Raw genomic sequence first — 19,535 nt, 5'->3', positions numbered from 1 at the left:
CCAAAAATAGATTTATGTTATTGCTAAAAATACATTTCTATGGGCTGCTTCTGCTTCTTTCTGTGTATATATAGAGTGAATTCTGGTTTACTACTACTGTCACGATGCCTCACCATCCACAATAAACCAGATTCTGCTTTACACTTAACAACTATGACGATGTCGACGTTTATAGTCTTCAGCATATGGAGCATATTCGTTATATGGTTTTTCGAAAATTTTAACCGAAATTTAAAAAAAAAAATTTTTTGAAAATTTTTGCCGAAAATTTTCCCCGAAAATATATCGACTATTTTCATATAAAATTTTACCCGAAAATTTTTCGAGAATTTTCGAAAAAGTTTTCGGTAAATGTTTCAGTGAAAATTTTCGAAAAATTTACCGAAAAATTTTTCGAAAATTTTACCCAAAACTTTTTCGAAAATTTTCACCGAAAATTTTACCCAAAACTTTTTTGAAAATTTTCACCAAATCTTTTCCGAAAATTTTACACGAAAAATTTCATCAAATTTTTCCGAAAATTTCGGTGAACATTTTCGAAAAATACTAGGGGAAAATGTTCGGTGATAATTTACGGAAAATATTTGGTGAAAATTTTCGAAAAAGTTTTCGGTAAATGTTACGGAAAAATTTTTAGAAAAATTTTTGTGTAAAATTTGTGGTGAAAATTTTCTAAAAATTTTTGGGTAAAATTTTCAGTGAAAACTTTCGAAAAATTTTTGGGTAATATTTTCAGTGAAAATTTTCTGAGTAAAATTTTAGGTGAAAATTTTCGATGAATTTTTGGGGGAAAAATTTCGGCAAAAATTTTCAAAAAATTTTTTGGTAAAAATTTCGGTTAAAATTTTCGAAAAACCATATAACGAATATGCTCCATATGCTGATGTCTCTGAAAATTTTCACCAAAAATTTTCAGAAAATTTTACACGAAAAATTTCCCCAAATTTTTCCGAAAATTTGAACCGATAACGATTTCAACGTTTATAGACTTCAGCATATGGAGCATATTCGTCGTATTGTTTTTCGTAAATTTTCACCGAAAATTTTTCCCGAAAATTGTTCAAAAATTTTTCACGGCAAATTTTGCCCAAAAATTTTTCGAAAATTTTCCAAAAAATTAGATTTATGTTTTTGTTTAGATTTTTATGTGGCTACTGCTACTACTTTCTGTGTATATGTAGATAGAATTCTGGTTTACTACTACAGTCAAGATGCCTCACCATCCATGATACACCAGATTCTGCTTTACACTTAACAACTATGACGATGTCGAAGTATATAGACTTCAGCATATGGAGCATATTCGTTATATGGTTTTTCGAAAATTTTCACGGAAAATTTTTCCCAAAAATTTTTTAAGAATTTTTACCAAAACTTTTCCCCAAATATTTTTCGAAAATTTTCAACGAAAGTTTTACCCAAAAATTTTCACAAAATTTTCACCGATAATTTTCCCCAAATATTTTTCGAAAATGTTCATCGAAAATTTTACCCAAAAATAGATTTATGTTATTGCTAAAAATAGATTTTTATATGGCTACTTTCTGAGTAGAGTGAATTCTGGTTTACTACTACGGTCAAGATCCCTCACCATCGACGATACACCAGATTCTGCTTTACACTTAACAACTATGACGATGTTGACGATTATAGACTTATATAAACTTATATTTGCCCAAAAATTTTTCGAAAATGTTTACTGAAAATTTTACCAAAAAATAGATTTATGTCAATGCTGAAAATAGATTTTTATGTGCCTGCTGCTTTCTGTGTATATATAGAGTAAATTCTGGTTTACTGCTACTGTCAAGATCCCTCATCATCCACGATACACCAGATTCTGCTATACACTTTACAACTATGACGATGTTGAGGTTCATAGACTTCAACTTATGGAGCATATTTGTTATATGGTTTTTCGAAAGTTTTAACCGAAATTTTTATCAAAAAATTTTTTGAAAATTTTTGCCGAAAATTTTCCTTAAAAATATATCGACTATTTTCATCTAAAATTTTACTCGAAAATTTTCACTGAAAATTTTACCCAAAAATTTTAACTACAAATTTTACTCAAAAGTTTTTCGAAAATTTTCACCGGAAATTTTACCGAAAAATTTTTCGAAAATTTTCAATGAAAATTTTTCGAAAGTTCTCACCGAAAATTTTCGGCAAATACTTTTCCAAAATGTTCACCGAAAATTTTACGCAAAAATAGATTTATGTTATTGCTAAAAGTAGATTTTTATGTGGCTGCTTTCTGTGTATATATAGAGTGAATTCTGGTTTACTACTACTGTCAACATGCCTCACCATCCACGATACACCAGATTCTGCTTTACAATGAACAACTATGACAATGTTGACGTTTATAGACATCAGCATATAGAGCATATTCGTTACATGTTTTTCCGAAAATATTCACCGAAATTTTTACCCAAAAATTTCTTGATCATTTTTGCCGAAAATTTTGCACAAAAATTTAGCATAAATTTTCACCTAAAATTTTGCTTAAAAATTTCAATCGAAAATAATACCTAAAAATTTTGCGAAAATTTTCACTGAAAATTTTCCAAGAAATTTTTCGAAAGTCTTCACCGAAAATTGTGTCCAAAACATACTTTGTGATATTTAGAAAAATTTTGCCATACTTTGTGATTTTGGCACCGCTCGCTTTCCATACTTTGTGATTTTGGCACCGCTGGCTTTCAATACTTTGTGATTTTGCCACTGCTAGCTTTTCCCCAAATATTTTTCGAAAATTTTCCCCAAAAATTTTTCGAAAATTTACACCGAAAATTTTGCCCAAAAATTTTTCGAAAATATCCACCGAAAATTTTACCCAAAAATCTTTTGAAAATTTTCACTGAAAATTTTACCAAAAAATTTTTGCAAAATTTTCACGGGAAATTTTCGAAAATTTTCACTGAAAATTCTACCAAAAGATTTTTCCAAAATTTTCACCGAAAATTTTGTCCAAAAATTTTTCGAAAATTTTCCCCAAAAAATACTTTGTGATTTTTCGAAAAATTTTGCCATACTTTGTAATTTTGGCACCGCTGGCCTTCCATACTTTGTGATTTTGGCACCGCTGGCCTTCCATACTTTGTGATTTTGGCACCGTTGGCCTTCCATACTTTTTCCAAATTTTTCACCGAAAATTTTACCCAAATTTTCACCGATAATTTTACCCAAAAGTTTTTCCAAAATATCCACCGAAAATTTTACCCTAAAAATTTTTCCAAAATTTTCACTGAAAATTTTACCCAAAAATTTTTCCTAAATTTTCACCGAAAGTTTTCTCCAAAAATTTTTCCTAAATTTTGAACGAAAATTTTGTCAAAAAATTTTTCGAAAATTTTCACCGAAAACTTTGCCCAAAAATTTTTCGAAAATTTTCCCCAAAAAATACTTTGTGATTTTTCGAAAAATTTTGCCATAGTTTGTGATTTTGGCACCGCTCGCTTTCCATACTTTGATTTTGGCACCGCTGGCCTTCCATACCTTGTGATTTTGGCACCGCTGGCCTTCCATACTTTGTGATTTTGGCACCACTGGCCTTCCATACTTTTTCCAAAATTTTCACCGAATATTTTACCCAAAAATTTTTTGAAAATTTTCCCAAAAATTTTTGGAAAATTTTTACCGAAAATCTTACCCAAAAATTTTGGGAAAATTTTCACCGAAAATTTTGCACGAAAATTTTTGGAAAATTTTCACCGCAAATTTTTCCCAGCCGGAACGAGAAACAGAGTCACTCCGACTACGGGAAACAGAGCCACTGCGACTACGACTGCGAGGTCGGTGCCCGATTGCACGGCACAGATCATCGATTCGCTGCGTAAGCTAATCGATCTTCTCAGCTAATGAATTGTTCGTCGGAGGGGGCTCTGTACATGCGTACAGGCACCGTGATGGAGATGGTTCCCGATAACTCTAATATTTTGTCGGCTATCGTGGCAATCTGGTCTACAGACACAGACTCCAGTGCCGTGGCCAATATTGTCTGCACGTGGGCAGGTAGCCTGGAAAAGAATATCTTCCGTAAGAGTGGCGCGTCCGCTGCATTGCCGCTAAGCTCCCTTAGGTGGAGCAGGAACTGGGATGGAGTCCTGTCCCCCAACTGCTCGTCGGCCATCAGCTCATTGAACTGACTCTCCTCCGACCGCGTGTTGCGGCAGAGGATTTCGGCCTTTACTGATGCGTATGTGGCGTCAGGGTGGGGACTCATTATGAGATCCCTGACCGATGTGGCGAGTCGGCAAGGCAAACTCGAGTATAGTAGATGTAACTGCTGCTGTGGAGGAACGGCATGTGCGGCAAAATGGGACTCCACCTGGGCAAGCCACAGACCCGCATCCCCTGTGAATGAAGGCAAACCTGATGCAGCCATGTTTGTCCGAAGAATCGTCTGTCAGAAAGGGGCAGAAGGTATGAACGAGAAATGGAGAACACGTGGAACCGACAAAGCAAATCAAAATCGTTTTTTGTGTACTGGTGTGAGTGTGAGTGCACCTCGTGGGTAGTAAAAAATAAGTGTGTGTGTGCACAAAGGAAAACAAAGGTACAGAAAAGAAAAAAAATAATGTGTGCGTGTTTTTTTTCTTTTTTTTTTTCAGTGTACTGAGTGCGATGAATAAAGCTTTTGTTTGTACCCACCTCGCCGTCCTGAAAGGAAAAGAAAAATGAAAAATGAAAACTGAGTGTTCAGTGCTCTATCTGGCAAAACCTGTTTGCTGCGTCCTCTGTTCTTTTTTTTTTTTTTTCGGGGTCACCAATTGTAACAGGATCTGGAATCGGTATCATTGAAGGGGTGTCGATCCGATCCCGTCACATACAATTTAGTTAGATATAACAGACGAAGTCAGATTATCAGTGAAAGACAGCAGTTTGTTTATTAATCATGATGGTGTACGTATCTCTGAAGGGAAAACGACAGCCGAATCTGTTGTACAGCTTCTTGTTCGTTGGTTGAAGTGGTTCGATGTCGTCCGCGGCTAAGTCGGTGTAGTTATCAGAGACTACCAAAATGCACGTCTGTAAACGATGGCTGAAACGGCCAGAGAGGATGAATGAGTGAGTGTGCCTTAGGGGGTCAGTTTCCCGCACATGCGCATGGGGAAGACTTCCGGTGACCACCCGGAAGTAGTCCCATTCTGCGCATGCGCGCTGAACCTTACACAGTAGCATCACTACAGTGTTATTATAAATATTTACCAAATTTTTATCCAGTCACAATTATGTTTATCAACAACTAATCTTTCTATGAAAATGTTGGTGTGAATACGCATGCGACAGGACCGTACACAGAAATTTTGTTTCAGAAAAGTACATCTTACATACCTTGCTGTCAGTTCATTGGATTAATCCCAACAAAATACTACAAGTTTAATCACTGGCTCAGCACCTGTGTTTGTGTTCTTGATTCCAAAATAATAAAAACTTCCAAAATGGAACTTTGTCCATGTGTATCCACATGCGTATATGTGCCTGTGTCTGTGTTGGTTGTGGTTGGGGGTCGGTTTAGTGCGCAAGAAAAGCATTTATGGAAATGTACTGATAAAAATTCTATTAAAATAAGTTATCTTTATATGCCATGTTTGCAATTCTTCATATAAATGATAGCAAAGTGTGTATAAAATGAAATTAAAATTCTGGTTCAATAACAGATTGATCAGGTTAGTAAAGTTTTAACGTTTTTGGTAACAACATATTCTCTCTTCTAGTTAAATATTGAAAAAGAAAGGAAATGCCACCCACTGTTTTGCAAGAGAAATTAATTTTGGCGGTAAGGACTAAACCCCTTGTTTCATTACCACAATTAAAAAGCGTTTATCTTTACTTTAAAAAAAAAAGGTGGGGTCGTATACGTATGACGGAGAATTATTCAATATTGTGTTTGCTTCTACCAGAATCATTAACCTTAAACCGACGAAACAAAACTGGTGCATACGACAGGTATATAAAACATATTTCTGTTTATTTTCTCTGTTCATTCGCATAAGGCGCAGGAGTGGCTGTGTGGTAAGTAGCTTGTTTACCAACCACATGGTTCCGGGTTCAGTCCCACTGCGCGGCACCTTGGGCAAGTGTTTTCTACTAGAGCCTCAGGCCGACCAAAGCCTTGTGAGTGGATTTGGTTGACGGAAACTGAAAGAAGCCTGTCATATATATGTATATATATGTATGTGCATGTATGTTTGTGTGTCTGTGTTTGTCCCCCTAGCATTGCTTGACAACCGATGCTAGTGTGTTTATGTCCCCGTCACTTAGCAGTTCAGCAAAAAAGACCGATAGAATAAGTACTGGGCTTACAAAGAATAAGTCCCGGGGTCGAGTTGCTCAATTAAAGGCGGTGCTCCAGCATGGCCGCAGTTAAAATGACTGAAACACGTAAAAAAAAAAATAAGCAGTAAAAATTTTTGCACACACACACACACTCAAACAGAAATTTCCCAGACATTTAGCTGTTATTTTTAGCAGTTCATTTTCAGTTGTAAACAACAGGATGGGGTGGCGAGGGGTGTATGGATCAATTTTAGAGTTCTTCATAGAAAACTTGAAATTAAAATTTTTTTTCCATATCCTTAATCTCCGTATTCTCCCACATAGATTGAAAATTTTTTTTTTCAAGTGAAAAATTAAAAATTTGGGGGGAGGGGGGAATTTCAAATTTTGTAAACATGTTTATTTTGCATATTCAGAATCTCAGTCATTGAAAGCATAGAAATCCGCTGAAAAAAATCAAAAGGGTCGTATAGGGTGGGGGGAGCTACAGCCCCCTATATGGCCAAAGGCCATAATTTGGTCCCCAAGAACATTCCTCAAGTAATGAAAAACCTTCATGCCGAATTTAGTATAGATTGATCCAGCAGTTTGGCCATGCATAGAGGACACACACACATACAGTGAATTTTATATGTATAGATGGTAATGAAAATTTTAGAAACATTTCATTTTATTTAGAAAAAGAGATTGTATCTTTCTAACAATTCAGTAATTAGCTCATGAACTTTACACAACATCAAAGAAAGTGACATTATTTGAATTGCTTATTGATTTGCTCTTGGAAATCTTCAGGTGATTTTAGACCAACAAACAAGTATGTTAGAAAAGTTAAGTTGACCAGCTCACCAAGCTACATAGTGAAGCAAGACATATGCATAGTCATACACAAATATATGCTCATGCATGTACTTACACATCCTCATATATTTATAGTTTCCAAATATATGCATACATTATAAATCATATATGCATAACTTATACACCATAGAGTTATATAATGTGCAGGCTGCTGAGAAGACAAAGAGATTTATTTCTGAAGTTAAGTTACATAATTTTGTGGTCAACATGCTATTAGTATTGTTATTACTACTGTGAAGGCGCATGGCTCAGTGGTTAGAGCATGGAGCTTACAATCGCGAGGTTGTGGGTTTGATTCCTGGACCAGGCTGCGTGTTGTGTTCTTGAGCCAGATACTTTATTTTGCGTTGCTCCAGTTGACTCAGCTATAGAAATGAGTTGAGACATCACTGGTGCCAAGCTGTATTGGCCTTTGCCATTCCCTTGGATAATATCAATAGTGTGGAGAGGGGAGGCTGGTATGCATGGGCAACTGCTAGCCTTCCACAAACAACCTTGTCTGAACTTGTGGCTCAGAGGGTAACTTTCTAGGTGCAATCCCATGGTCATTCATGACCGAAGGGGGTCTCCTTCTCCTCACTACTTAAGTACAGTAGAGAGTGCTGATTATATGTAGAATTAGCAGAGTTATTTAAACTATTTATTGTTTCATATGATGCACTATGACTAATAATAGTATTAACCATATGATTATTAAAGCCACTGGAATAAGGATAGTTTTAGATAGTTGCATAATCTTCCTTTACATGAAAGTTAGTGAAATTGTGAGGACGGAAGTTGATAGAGGTATTAGAGACCAAACAGGAGAATTTGAAGGCATAATGAAAGGACTGTATGGAAGAGAAGAAGGAATCAAAAGGTGAATGAATCGGGGATGGTGTAGGGGTAGTGGTGGGTACCAATGAAGATAGTGGTGTTGGAGAGGTAAGGTCAGGTGTACGTAGTGGTGTGGCGAAAGCAAGGGAAGGAGCCAGGTTGGGTGCAAGGAGTGGGAAGAAACTAGGGACCAGAAGGTGTCAGGTTACACATGAATTTGCCTAGGGTTGCATATCAGTAGCCAATGGTTTGAAAATCATTAACAGGGTGTGCCTTTTGTGACAACAATAAGAGTTCTGTTAAAGAAATATAACTCGAACTGAATATATTGGGTGATACCTTCTTATGTTTGTTCACCCATTTCCAGATATCTACACACACACATGTATGTGTGTGTATATATATCATGCATACACATACATATTTCCTTTCGCAGACTCTCGGCTTACATCTTTTATTTGCTCTTCTCCTCTCTAAAGCATTCCATTCCATTTTGCCGTAATTTTCCTTAGATCAACTTCTACCAGTAATTTATGGCTGCTTTAACTTATATGGCATCCATTAACTATTTCCACATTACTTGATGTAGAAACAAAAGCCTTTCTTTTTTCCCTACAATAATATTTGTGCCATTTAATCTTTCCTGTCAACACAAAGCATTTTTGAGTAAAGTTGAAAACATATTCTCAAATCATATTTTCTATAAATTCATTTTAGTTCTTAAGATGTATGTTATGTTACTGTATCTACAAGGTCCAATAAAAAACATCAGGACTGGTGCTATAAAAAGAAAACTATAACACATATCAATTTGGTATTTAATTTCTTTGGAAATAGTGCCATTATGTAGCCACACACTTTATCAAATGTCATTTCAATTGGTGAAAGAATTTTTGAGTGAGTAGCTGTCTCATACAATTAAAGAGATCCTGTTCAGCTGAAACCTGATCTTTTTGAGATGACCAGACACTAAGAATGAATATTCCAATAATGAGACCAGTACTTAACTGCTAATCTGTTTCATAGACTTTGTAAAGGTGAAAGATATTGTTGAACCTGTGTGTATCATATTTAATGTAAATACATAAAAAAAAGTAAATTTACTGCAGTATTTATCTAAAGATAATATTTCATATGGACAAGCTGCATTTAAAAATACAATATATATTAAAGACAGATGAAAATTGTTCTAGCAGCAGCTGGTGAGTATGCTAGATGCATTTCTCTCTTGTTGAGCATTGTCAATGGCACCTACTCAAAGCCACAAATTTCATAAGGTTGGCTCTGATTACATGTTATTGATAGTATCCAACAAGACATGAATGCATCTAGCATTCTCATCAACCACTGTTAGGATGATTTTTTTTCTGCCTCTGATAAATATTGCATATTGAAACACAGCATATCCAGATGAGGTATTATCTCTGGATGAACACTGCAGGAAATTTGCCTTTTGCAATGTATTTATATTACATATAATACATAGATTGATATATATATATATGTTTGTTTATATCTTGCTTAATTTTTGCAATTTTTTTTTTTATATGGAAATGTTAGTTTGTAAATATTAAATAAAGCCCCATCACTAGAATTTCAGTAAGACAACAAAAATTTCAAGGTATATAAAGATTTCTTCATCGATTCTTGTTCTCCTTATAGGCAGAACTTTCAGAGTACACATTAGATAACTCTTTACTCCTTGAGAATGCCAATTTTATTAGATTATTACTTAGACATTTAGTAGCATAACTACACACATGCACATGTTGTATGTATTTATGTAAATGTAGAAGGTATAGTGCTTGTTAACTTTTCAAAAGACTTGTAATACCACAGTTACTAAATCAATGTAATTCTTTAATCAAAATCCAAGATTAAGTTACCAGAGGTTAACAACAGGGCTCAAGAACTTTCAATGTCTACATTTAAAGCAAAGCTGATAAAAGACAGATGTAATTAACACACATAATGGTTAAATATTTACTGAAATACTTTATTAATATAAACTGTAATGAAACATACAAGCAAGCATTGATTTCACTTTATTGAACCAGTAAATGTTTACAGGCAACAATATATTATTAAAATAAAATTGCTAAGAAAAGATATTTGAAAGGGTGTAATATTTTTTTTTTTTGTAAATGTATGACAAATACAAGTTGATAATATTGATTTAGATTAATGCTGGTTTATAATCTTTAATTGAATAGATATGACCATAATCCTGCACAATTACAACAACTATAATGACTTAAGTTACTCTACTAAAAAATATTCTAAATAAATTTGCTCACTTACATTATATACATAATGCAATGTAATATTTCATAAGAGGAAAATCTTTGACAAGGTAATATCATCTTATATTTCAAATATTGAAAATATAGATTTTATAAAAAATGCAGAAAAAACAAGAATTATTATTAATGATTGGGTTGAGAATAAAACAAATGATAAAATTACTGATTTGTTACCTAGTGGAAGTTTGACAAATCATACGGTACTACTTCTTATTAATGCTGTGTACTTTAAAGGAATATGGGCTGAAAAATTCCCCAAAAAAGCAACATACTCTAAACAGTTTTATTTAAGTCCATACAAGACTGTATCTCATGATTTTATGTATATATCTGAATATTTTAATACAAAAGTAAGCAAGAACTATTAGCTATTAAATGTGAGGTTAATTGTCCAAAAGATTATAATCTTATCTGAATTACATTCATCTTCGGTAAAGGTGGTTGTCTTTGAATAGAGAAGCTCAAGTATTATAAAGAACAGGAGTTCAAGAAGCTATTATTTTTGTTGGATGCAAAGAAAGGACTTTACCAAACTGGGCAAAAGACAGACTATATGAATGAAACATGTATGAAAAATATGATGCTACAGGATGCTCAGACATGGAAACAAAGTGCAGAACTATAGTATATAAGAGAAATGAAATGCGATTCTTTTTACATCCATTGTCATGTGGTGCAGGAAGTGGAGGGACAAACGCAACCAGACGTGCACGGTGCACACACACATACACACACACACACACACACATACACACACACACATACACACACACACGCACACAGATGAAGGGCTTCTTTCAGTTTCTGTCTACGAAATCCACTCACAAGGCTTTGGTTAGCCTGCACCAAATGGTTGGGAAGTAAACTTCTTAGCAGACAGCCATACCTGCACCTATTTAGTGGATGTGTAATACATTCTAATGACAACCATTTTTTCCCTTCAAATTGGTTGTGGTTTGTTTGTACACATGATGACTGAATTTTTCAATTTAGGCAAAATCTCATGAAATGACTTTTTCTTAATTGTATTATATAATGCATTGGGCAAAGATTTGAACCTTGATGTAACCAACAAAACAGTTAGCATAGATAGGGGGCCCACCCTTGTTGCCATAACAACTCCAGCAAGCAATGAGGCAGCAGTGTGAGGAAGTGAGTAGCCACAAGTGCAATTGTAGCCGTGGCCAATGCTGATGTCATATAACTGGCACCCATGCTGGTGACATGTAACAAGTACCTTTCGAGCATTAGGCTTCATGGAGACAAGATGGCTGATGCCAGTGGCATGTGAAAAGCATCTTTTGAGTGTTGGGCCTCACAGAAGCAATGACAAATGACTGAGATCTTTGGTATTATGCTGTGCTTGAGTAGAATACCCATCAAGCCAAGTGAAATTGTAGTCATGGCAGATACTAGTGTCATGCAACTGGGACCCATGCTGGTGACATGTAAAAGCACCTATTACACTCTCAGAGTGGTTGGCATTAAGAAGGACATCCAGCCATAGAAAATATGTCAAATCAGACTTGAGCCTGGTACAGCTTCCTATTTGCCAGCCCTGGTCAATCCATCCTTTTTGAAAATGAAATCCAAGCCTACTTGAAGGCTTGGATTTCCTTTTCAAACAAGGACAGAGGTTCACAATTAAAACTAGTTTCACTTGTTCCTCTGAGAACCTAATTTATGTAATAACCTGCTCGGGTTGCAGGCACAACTTTATTGGACAAACAAGTATGACCTTGAGAAAGCGAACCACTCTACATAAAGAGCAAATCCGTTTCCCACAATTCAGGCAAATTCCTCTCAGTGAACAAATAGAAAAATGTGCGGATAACATCAAACCAAATTTCATAGTCTTCACCTTCTACCAGTGCAAAGACACAATTTCTCCACAAGAACGTTTAAATAAAGAAACTTTTTTCATTGAAAAATACAGAACATGTCTTAATATGCACGCATAACCAACTTTTATCGTTTTACATATTTCAATTCACAATTACATCACTGTACATAAATCCCCTCACTAAACAAGGTTTTCAAAACTTGCTTTTGTCTGTACATATATATATATATTCCCCTCCCATTACCGAAAGCTGAACAGTTATCTCCCTTACCCAGAACAATAACAATAATATTGATAACCAATTACCTCCCCTCATTTATCTACTTGTGCAGCCATTCACTCGTGAATATCATCACACACAACATGGACAAAATTTCTTCTTAAGAAGAAATACATATTCAAATAAGTAAAACATAATATCATGAATAGCGAAACCAGTCGATATATTAAAAATTATATTAAAACTATGTAAAGAGTGTGTATTTTCCTTTTTTAATTTCTTATATATATATATGGGTACAAGGGCAGCACCAGTCATTGCGAACCTAACAATGGGCTACCTGGAAATAGTTATATACCAGGAATCTTTATCGACCTTTGGAAACCCCCTTTCTCAATACATAAAAGAGACTTGGAAAAGATTCCTGGACAACTGTTTTATACTCTGGAATGAAAACACAGATAAACTCCTAAAATTCAATAACCTATTGAACAGCATCAACCCAAATATACAGTTCACAATGGAGTACAACCAAAAGGAGCTTCCATTCTTAGATATACTGATTAAGAAAATTAACCTAACAATAGAAACAGAAATATTTTACAAAGCCACAGATGCCAAACAATACCTACTTTTTGATTCATGCCATCCAAGAGACACTAAAACAACCATCCCTTTCAACCTTGCAAAAAGGATATGCACAATAGTGTCAGAACAAAATACCAGGAACTTTAGACTACAAGAACTCAAAAACACCCTAATTGACAGACACTACCCAGTTCGACACACATACACATTTTGTGTATGTTTCGTTAACGAACTCTGTCAAAACATTGGCTTCCTGACTCGCTTCTTATATACTTGGTTTCCATATTTGTTGATGAACAAAGCACATTGTCAATGGTGTAATATGTACTTTATTCCTAGAAATTCAATCCGATCTATACATTCTATACGATGAGGTACTCTCCTACTTCATTGTTACTACAAGTGGATGAGTAATTTCTATAATGACACATACCAGTACATAAATTACTACCAACAATTAAACAGTTCTAATACTTTACTCTGCATGGTCACCATACATTATTATTGTTATTGTTGTTGTTATTATTATTATTATTATTATTATTATTGTTGTTGTTGTTGTTGTTGTTGTTATTATTAAAAGGAGTTCTACTATTCTGACAGAAATAATAATAACAACAAGGTTTCGAGGGATCTAGTTAAATCAATTCACAGAATGTGCATTTTTTAAAAGGAAATAAAAAATCTGTTATATTGATGTAGTTTTCCACTCTTATTGCTGTGAAGCCATGATGTTGTGGAGAAAAAATTTGAGGGAAAAGTTGCAGAGGTTTAAAAATCGAAAAAACTGTGTATTTTTAGCCAATAGTGAGACAGAAATTTTCTGCATTGTAGCGGTGTCAACTTTAAGGTTGGGAAATTTATAGTTTAGTATCTGTGAAATGACCGAGCTAATCTAGTCTCACACCAAATATGTAACCAGTAATGGGGGATGAAGAAACCTGTGACCAACAGCGACCCACAGCTCCCTGTCAACAGAATTATTCGTGTGATATTTAGTTTAAATTTGTTGTGATTTTCCACAATTTATTCAGCGAATGGCGTATTTTTCTTAATAGTTGAGAAGCATTCAGTTGAAACTCTGGCTATGTCCATCGTGTATCACGCTGATTCTGTCCCAGAATTACATTAAGGCCACATCTATGGAATACTCATCCAAATCACACTATAATTAGATCCTGGACTTGTAATTAAAAGGCCTAACCATGTCACACTGGGTTGTACTGATTCTACTTATGGATTACTTTGTGGGTACATGTGTGTTGTGGTATACTCAGCTAGTTATATGTTAATATAATGTGTAACTATAAGACTACAAGCTGACAGAATCAATACCACACTGGGCAAAATGCTTTACATTCTGAGTTCAAATTCCACCTAGGTTCATTTTGCCTTGCATCCTTTGAGGGTTGATAAAATAAGTATCAGTTGAATGCGTAACCAGTTGAGTTGATCATACAACTGGAATGGTCATCAGAAGCAGATGAAGATCCATTTCCTTTAATTTTTGTTTACTTATACGCATCAGCAAAAGAGCCAATGAGGTAATCTGTGTGGTTGTTCAATTTGCTACAAATAACAGCCAAATCTCCCTCACACTGTGCTCTAACATTTTAAAAATGAAAGACACATTAAATTGTGTTGTCCTACATCTTCAATAAAAATACAGAATGGCTCATTCTGGCCTCACCTGTTGTTTAAACTGAGTGGTACAATTAAATGGCTTGAATGTGGATGCAGCTATTTGAATCAACAGTAAAAACAGAAAAACTTCATGAAATATATGTAAAATATCTACAATAAAATTCTAATTGATAACTATTTACTACTACTATTTTACTTGTTTCAGTCATTTGACTGTGGCCATGCTGGAGCACCGCCTTTAGTCGAGCGTATCGACCCCAGGACTTATTCTTTGTAAGCCTACTACTTATTCTATCGGTCGCTTTTGCCGAACTGCTAAGTTATGGTGACGTAAGCACAGCGGCATCAGTTGTCAAGCGATGTTGGGGAGGACAAACACAGATACACAAACATACACACACACACATATATATATATACATATATACGACGGGCTTCTTTCAGTTTCCATCTACCAAATCCACTCACAAGGCTTTGGTCGACCTGAGGCTATAGTAGAAGACACTTGCCCAAGGTGCTATGCAGTGGGACTGAACCCAAGCTACTTACCACACAGCCACTGATAAGTATAAATTTTTATGGAAACAAAATGCAGGTGAAGAGAATCTCGTGGTGTGAAGAATCAAAGCAACATTTGGGTGAAGCAAAACACCACACAACGTGCGATTGTCATAGTAACAACCTGTTAATGCCTCGCTGTCTGTTGACTGGCTAAAGTTACCCACATTTTGCAACTTTAATTCCAAATAGCATCAGATTCTTTAATTTACATGATAAAGTAATTGGTTGATCGTAATCAAAATTCACAGTTGCATTGAAACATCAAAATTGAAAGCAATCTGAGAAAAATTCAAGGGGGCTGATTGTGTGAATCAATTTAACTAGATCTGGTTTTGAGTCTAGCTGATATTAGCTGTAAAGCAGAATTTACAGGATTTCTTGTCTAACTGAAAAGATAGCTACTTGACACATCGGTTAAAAAATACAGACAAGGTTTTCTCATCTGGTCTCTGTAAGCTCCTACTCCGTCTCACCAAACGACAATTTAATAAATGTTCACAAGTGAAAGGGTAAAAAAAGAACTGAAGTATAGCAGTTGAATAATAAGGGAAAAAATAATGATTATATATAGAAGTATAAAGTAGAGTCAGCTAGTAAAATGCCTGAAAATAGTGGGATTGAATTTAGAATTGTCACTGAGTAAAGAGGGAAAATTCTGGTCATTAATGACAAGAATTATTTATAACACCATGACATAAATGGTTCAATTTGGAATGTTTAAATATGGAGAGCTAGCTGAATCAGAAGAGGGGTTTGAACATGTATGTACACACATACACACACACACACACAAACACACACACAAGCATATATAAATATATATTTACTTGCTCAATGGTATAAATATATATATATATACTAACAGCCAAGCCCGGTTTCATACAGACACGGATATCGTAAGAAGTGGCTTGATGAGCTTTATAAGTGGTGACCACAAGCTAAAAACATCTCTGTTCATTATAAGTGGTGACCACAAGCTAAAAACATCACTGTTATAAAGTCATCAAAAATCGGATCCTTTTCTATAAAAATATACATATACTAAAAGATTTGAACCCAAAACTGTTCCAACTCCAAAACGCTGTGAAGGTGAAGAAACCACTGAGACTGAATAGAAAAAAGAACAACACACACCACAACAGAAATAGTAAAAAAAATTTATTTCTTTTTCTCTCCAACTTTTCCTCTTTCTTCTCTTTTTTTTTAAAAAAAAAACCTCTATGACTGAACTTTCTATAATGTACATTTGTTATGATCTTAACTAAACATTTACAGTGATATTACTATCTACCCTTGTGAAACTCATTGAAATTTTTGTGAACATTTGATGGTTTAAACCTGTTTGTCCAATTTTTACCTTATAACTTTAAACTGTCTTAAAGGTTTATATATATATATATATATATATATATATAAATATATATGAGTTCAGCAAAATTTAGATTCCGATGAATGTGGTACTGATGATATTTGGAATTAAAGTTGCAACATAAGATATTTCAGACTTTGCTCTCATAGATGTCTTCATTTATATTTATGTATACTACAATATTTTGAAATGTTTGCAAAAAAGTTATTTTGTATATTTTATTTTCGTAATCTATATTCTTCAGACACTACTATATATAATATGGACTCAGAAAAGGGACAAGACATCAATGACCTGGCTGCTTCAGTAGATTATTTTACAAACAATCTTTATCAAGCTGTGGCTGCAGGAACCAATGAAAATGTTTTCATGTCACCATTCAGTGTTGCTACTGTTTTATCGATGGTTTATTTTGGAGCAAGACAAAACTCTGCCACACAGTTGGAAAATGTTTTGAAGATAACTTCAACTCCAGATTCTGTAGCTTTGGCTTTCAAAGAATATTTTTCACTTTTGAAAAACTTGGATAAACTTATCACATTCAATTCAGTGAATTGTTTATATGCTAATGAAAAATACCACATTTCAGACAAATACAAGATCAATATTGTAAAATATTTCTTTTCAGATATTAAAAATGTAGATTTTATAAAAAATGCAGAAAAAACAAGAATTATTATTAATGATTGGGTTGAGAATAAAACAAATGATAAAATTACTGATTTGTTACCAAGTGGAAGTTTGACACCTCATACAGTACTACTTCTTATTAATGCTGTGTACTTTAAAGGAATATGGGCTGAAAAATTCCCCAAAAAAGCAACATACTCTAAACAGTTTTATTTAAGTCCATACAAGACTGTATCTCATGATTTTATGTATATATCTGAATATTTTAATACAAAAGTAAGCAAGAACTATAAAGTTGTTGAGTTACCTTATATAGAAAAATCTTTTAGTATGTTTGTAATTCTTCCCAATGAAATCAATGGTCTTGCTGTTTTAGAGAAGGAGATTAATGCTCAATTTCTCAAAGAAATTGTTAACAGAAAAAAATTCCAAGAGAGGTATTTAGAATTAAGTATGCCAAAATTTCGTTTACAATGTAGTTTTAATTTGGGTGATGTTTTGAAAAAGCTTGGACTCTCTGATATTTTTGATCCTCGAAAAGCTGATTTATCTGGAATGACTGATAGTGAAAACAATATTTATGCCAGTGAAATGTTTCACAAAGCATTTGTTAATGTTGATGAAAAAGGAACAGAAGCTGCGGCTGCATTCGGAATGTTTGTGATTGACGGCGTAAAAACTGTTGATATGCAATTTGATGTAAATCACCCATTCATATTTCTAATTGTTCACAACGAAACTGAAATGATTCATTTCATTGGTAAAGTAATAAACCCTACAATATAAGATGATATTGCCCTGTCAAAGATTTTCCTCATATGGAATATTACATTGCATTATATAGATAATGTAAGTGAGCAAATTTATCTCTCTATATATAAAGCTGAAGTTGTCTGTGTATGGCAGGTTTGGTAGCCTTCAACTTATAAGTAATGTGGAGTTCTATCAAAGACAGTGACAGCAGTTGCCATGTGAGGAGTTAACTGGCATCGTGGTGTAAGGTTGCCTAGGGTTGCATATTAGTAGCCAATGGTTTGAAAATCATTAACAGGGTGTGCCTTTTGTGGCAACAATAAGAGTTCTGTTAAAGAAATATAACTCGAACTGAATATATTGGGTGATACCTTCTTATGTTTGTTCACCCATTTCCAGATATCTACACACACACACATGTATGTGTGTGTATATATATCATGCATACACATACATATTTCCTTTCGCAGACTCTCGGCTTACATCTTTTATTTGCTCTTCTCCTCCGAAACCCTGCGGTGCAAGTTGACCAAAATTGAGAGTATGATAGAAGACTTGCACTTCCTGCCATAGAAGAGAAAATTCAAATCAGACCATGTTAACACCAAAGATTATTTACATCAATAAGGGGCTTTTTTACTATGAAAATCCCTATTTTTTATATTTTTACTGTTGTGTCGGCATTTTTCGGTGTATTTCAACCAGAAAAATGTTCACTTAAAGAGTATAACAAGCTACATAATGCAAAATTTTTACTTTTCAAAGATTCCAATTCTAAAGGGTGAAAACGAACCCGAGCAACGCCGGGCGATACTGCTAGTTTAGAATATTTTTTAGTAGAGTAACTTAAGTCATTATAGTTGTTGTAATTGTGCAGGATTATGGTCATATCTATCCAATGAAAGATTATCAACCAGCATTAATCTAAATCAATATTATCAACTTGTATTTGTCATACATTTACAAAAAAAAAATATTACACCCTTTCAAATATCTTTTCTTAGCAATTTTATTTTAATAATATATTGTTGCCTGTAAATATTTACTGGTTCAATAAAGTGAAATCAATGCTTGCTTGTATGTTTCATTACAGTTTATATTAATAAAGTATTTCAGTAAATATTTAACCATTACGTGTGTTAATTGCATCTGTCTTTTATCAGCTTTGCTTTAAATGTAGACATTGAAAGTTCTTGAGCCCTGTTGTTAACCTCTGGTAACTTAATCTTGGATTTTGATTAAAGAATTACATTGATTTAGTAACTGTAGTATTACAAGTCTTTTGAAAAGTTAACAAGCACTATACCTTCTACATTTACATAAATACATACAACATGTGCATGTGTGTAGTTATGCTACTAAATGTCTAAGTAATAATCTAATAGAATTGGCATTCTCAAGGAGTAAAGAGTTATCTAATGTGTACTCTGAAAGTTCTGCCTATAAGGAGAACAAGAATCGATGAAGAAATCTTTATATACCTTTAAATTTTTGTTGTCTTACTGAAATTCTAGTGATGGGGCTTTATTTAATATTTACAAACTAACATTTCCATATAAAAAAAAATTTGCAAAAATTAAGCAAGATATAAACAAACATATATATATATATATATATCAATCTATGTATTATATGTAATATAAATACATTGCAAAAGGCAAATTTC

The 19,535-nt window shown here is 34.0% G+C and overlaps 1 protein-coding gene across 2 annotated transcripts; it reads left to right on the top strand.

Moving 5' to 3' along the window:
- The first annotated feature begins 16,076 nt into the window (after nucleotides 1–16,076).
- LOC115219126 (serpin B11-like) lies at nucleotides 16,077–19,126 on the top strand. 2 transcript variants are annotated; one of them, XM_029789210.2, is made up of 3 exons: nucleotides 16,077–16,264; nucleotides 16,731–17,982; nucleotides 18,690–19,126. In XM_029789210.2, the coding sequence occupies exon 2, from the start codon at nucleotides 16,748–16,750 to the stop codon at nucleotides 17,900–17,902; it is 1,155 nt and encodes a 384-aa protein (XP_029645070.1). In that variant the 5' UTR covers nucleotides 16,077–16,264; nucleotides 16,731–16,747; the 3' UTR covers nucleotides 17,903–17,982; nucleotides 18,690–19,126. The 2 variants fall into 2 exon arrangements, with proteins under 2 accessions (XP_029645070.1, XP_036369556.1); XM_036513663.1 differs by lacking the exon at nucleotides 16,077–16,264 and having other exon boundaries at nucleotides 16,657–17,982.
- The last annotated feature ends 409 nt before the right edge of the window (nucleotides 19,127–19,535 follow it).

The sequence above is a fragment of the Octopus sinensis genome, linkage group LG1 (genome assembly GCF_006345805.1).
Source record: "Octopus sinensis linkage group LG1, ASM634580v1, whole genome shotgun sequence".
Taxonomy (NCBI): domain Eukaryota; kingdom Metazoa; phylum Mollusca; class Cephalopoda; order Octopoda; family Octopodidae; genus Octopus; species Octopus sinensis.
The sequence above is the reverse complement of the archived record's forward strand: the minus strand, read 5'-3'. Positions and strand labels throughout refer to the sequence as shown.

Coding starts and splice junctions, on each gene's coding strand:
- LOC115219126 (XM_036513663.1), top strand. CDS start 16,676: ATGTTTGCAAAAAAGTTATTTTGTATATTTTATTTTCGTAATCTATAT.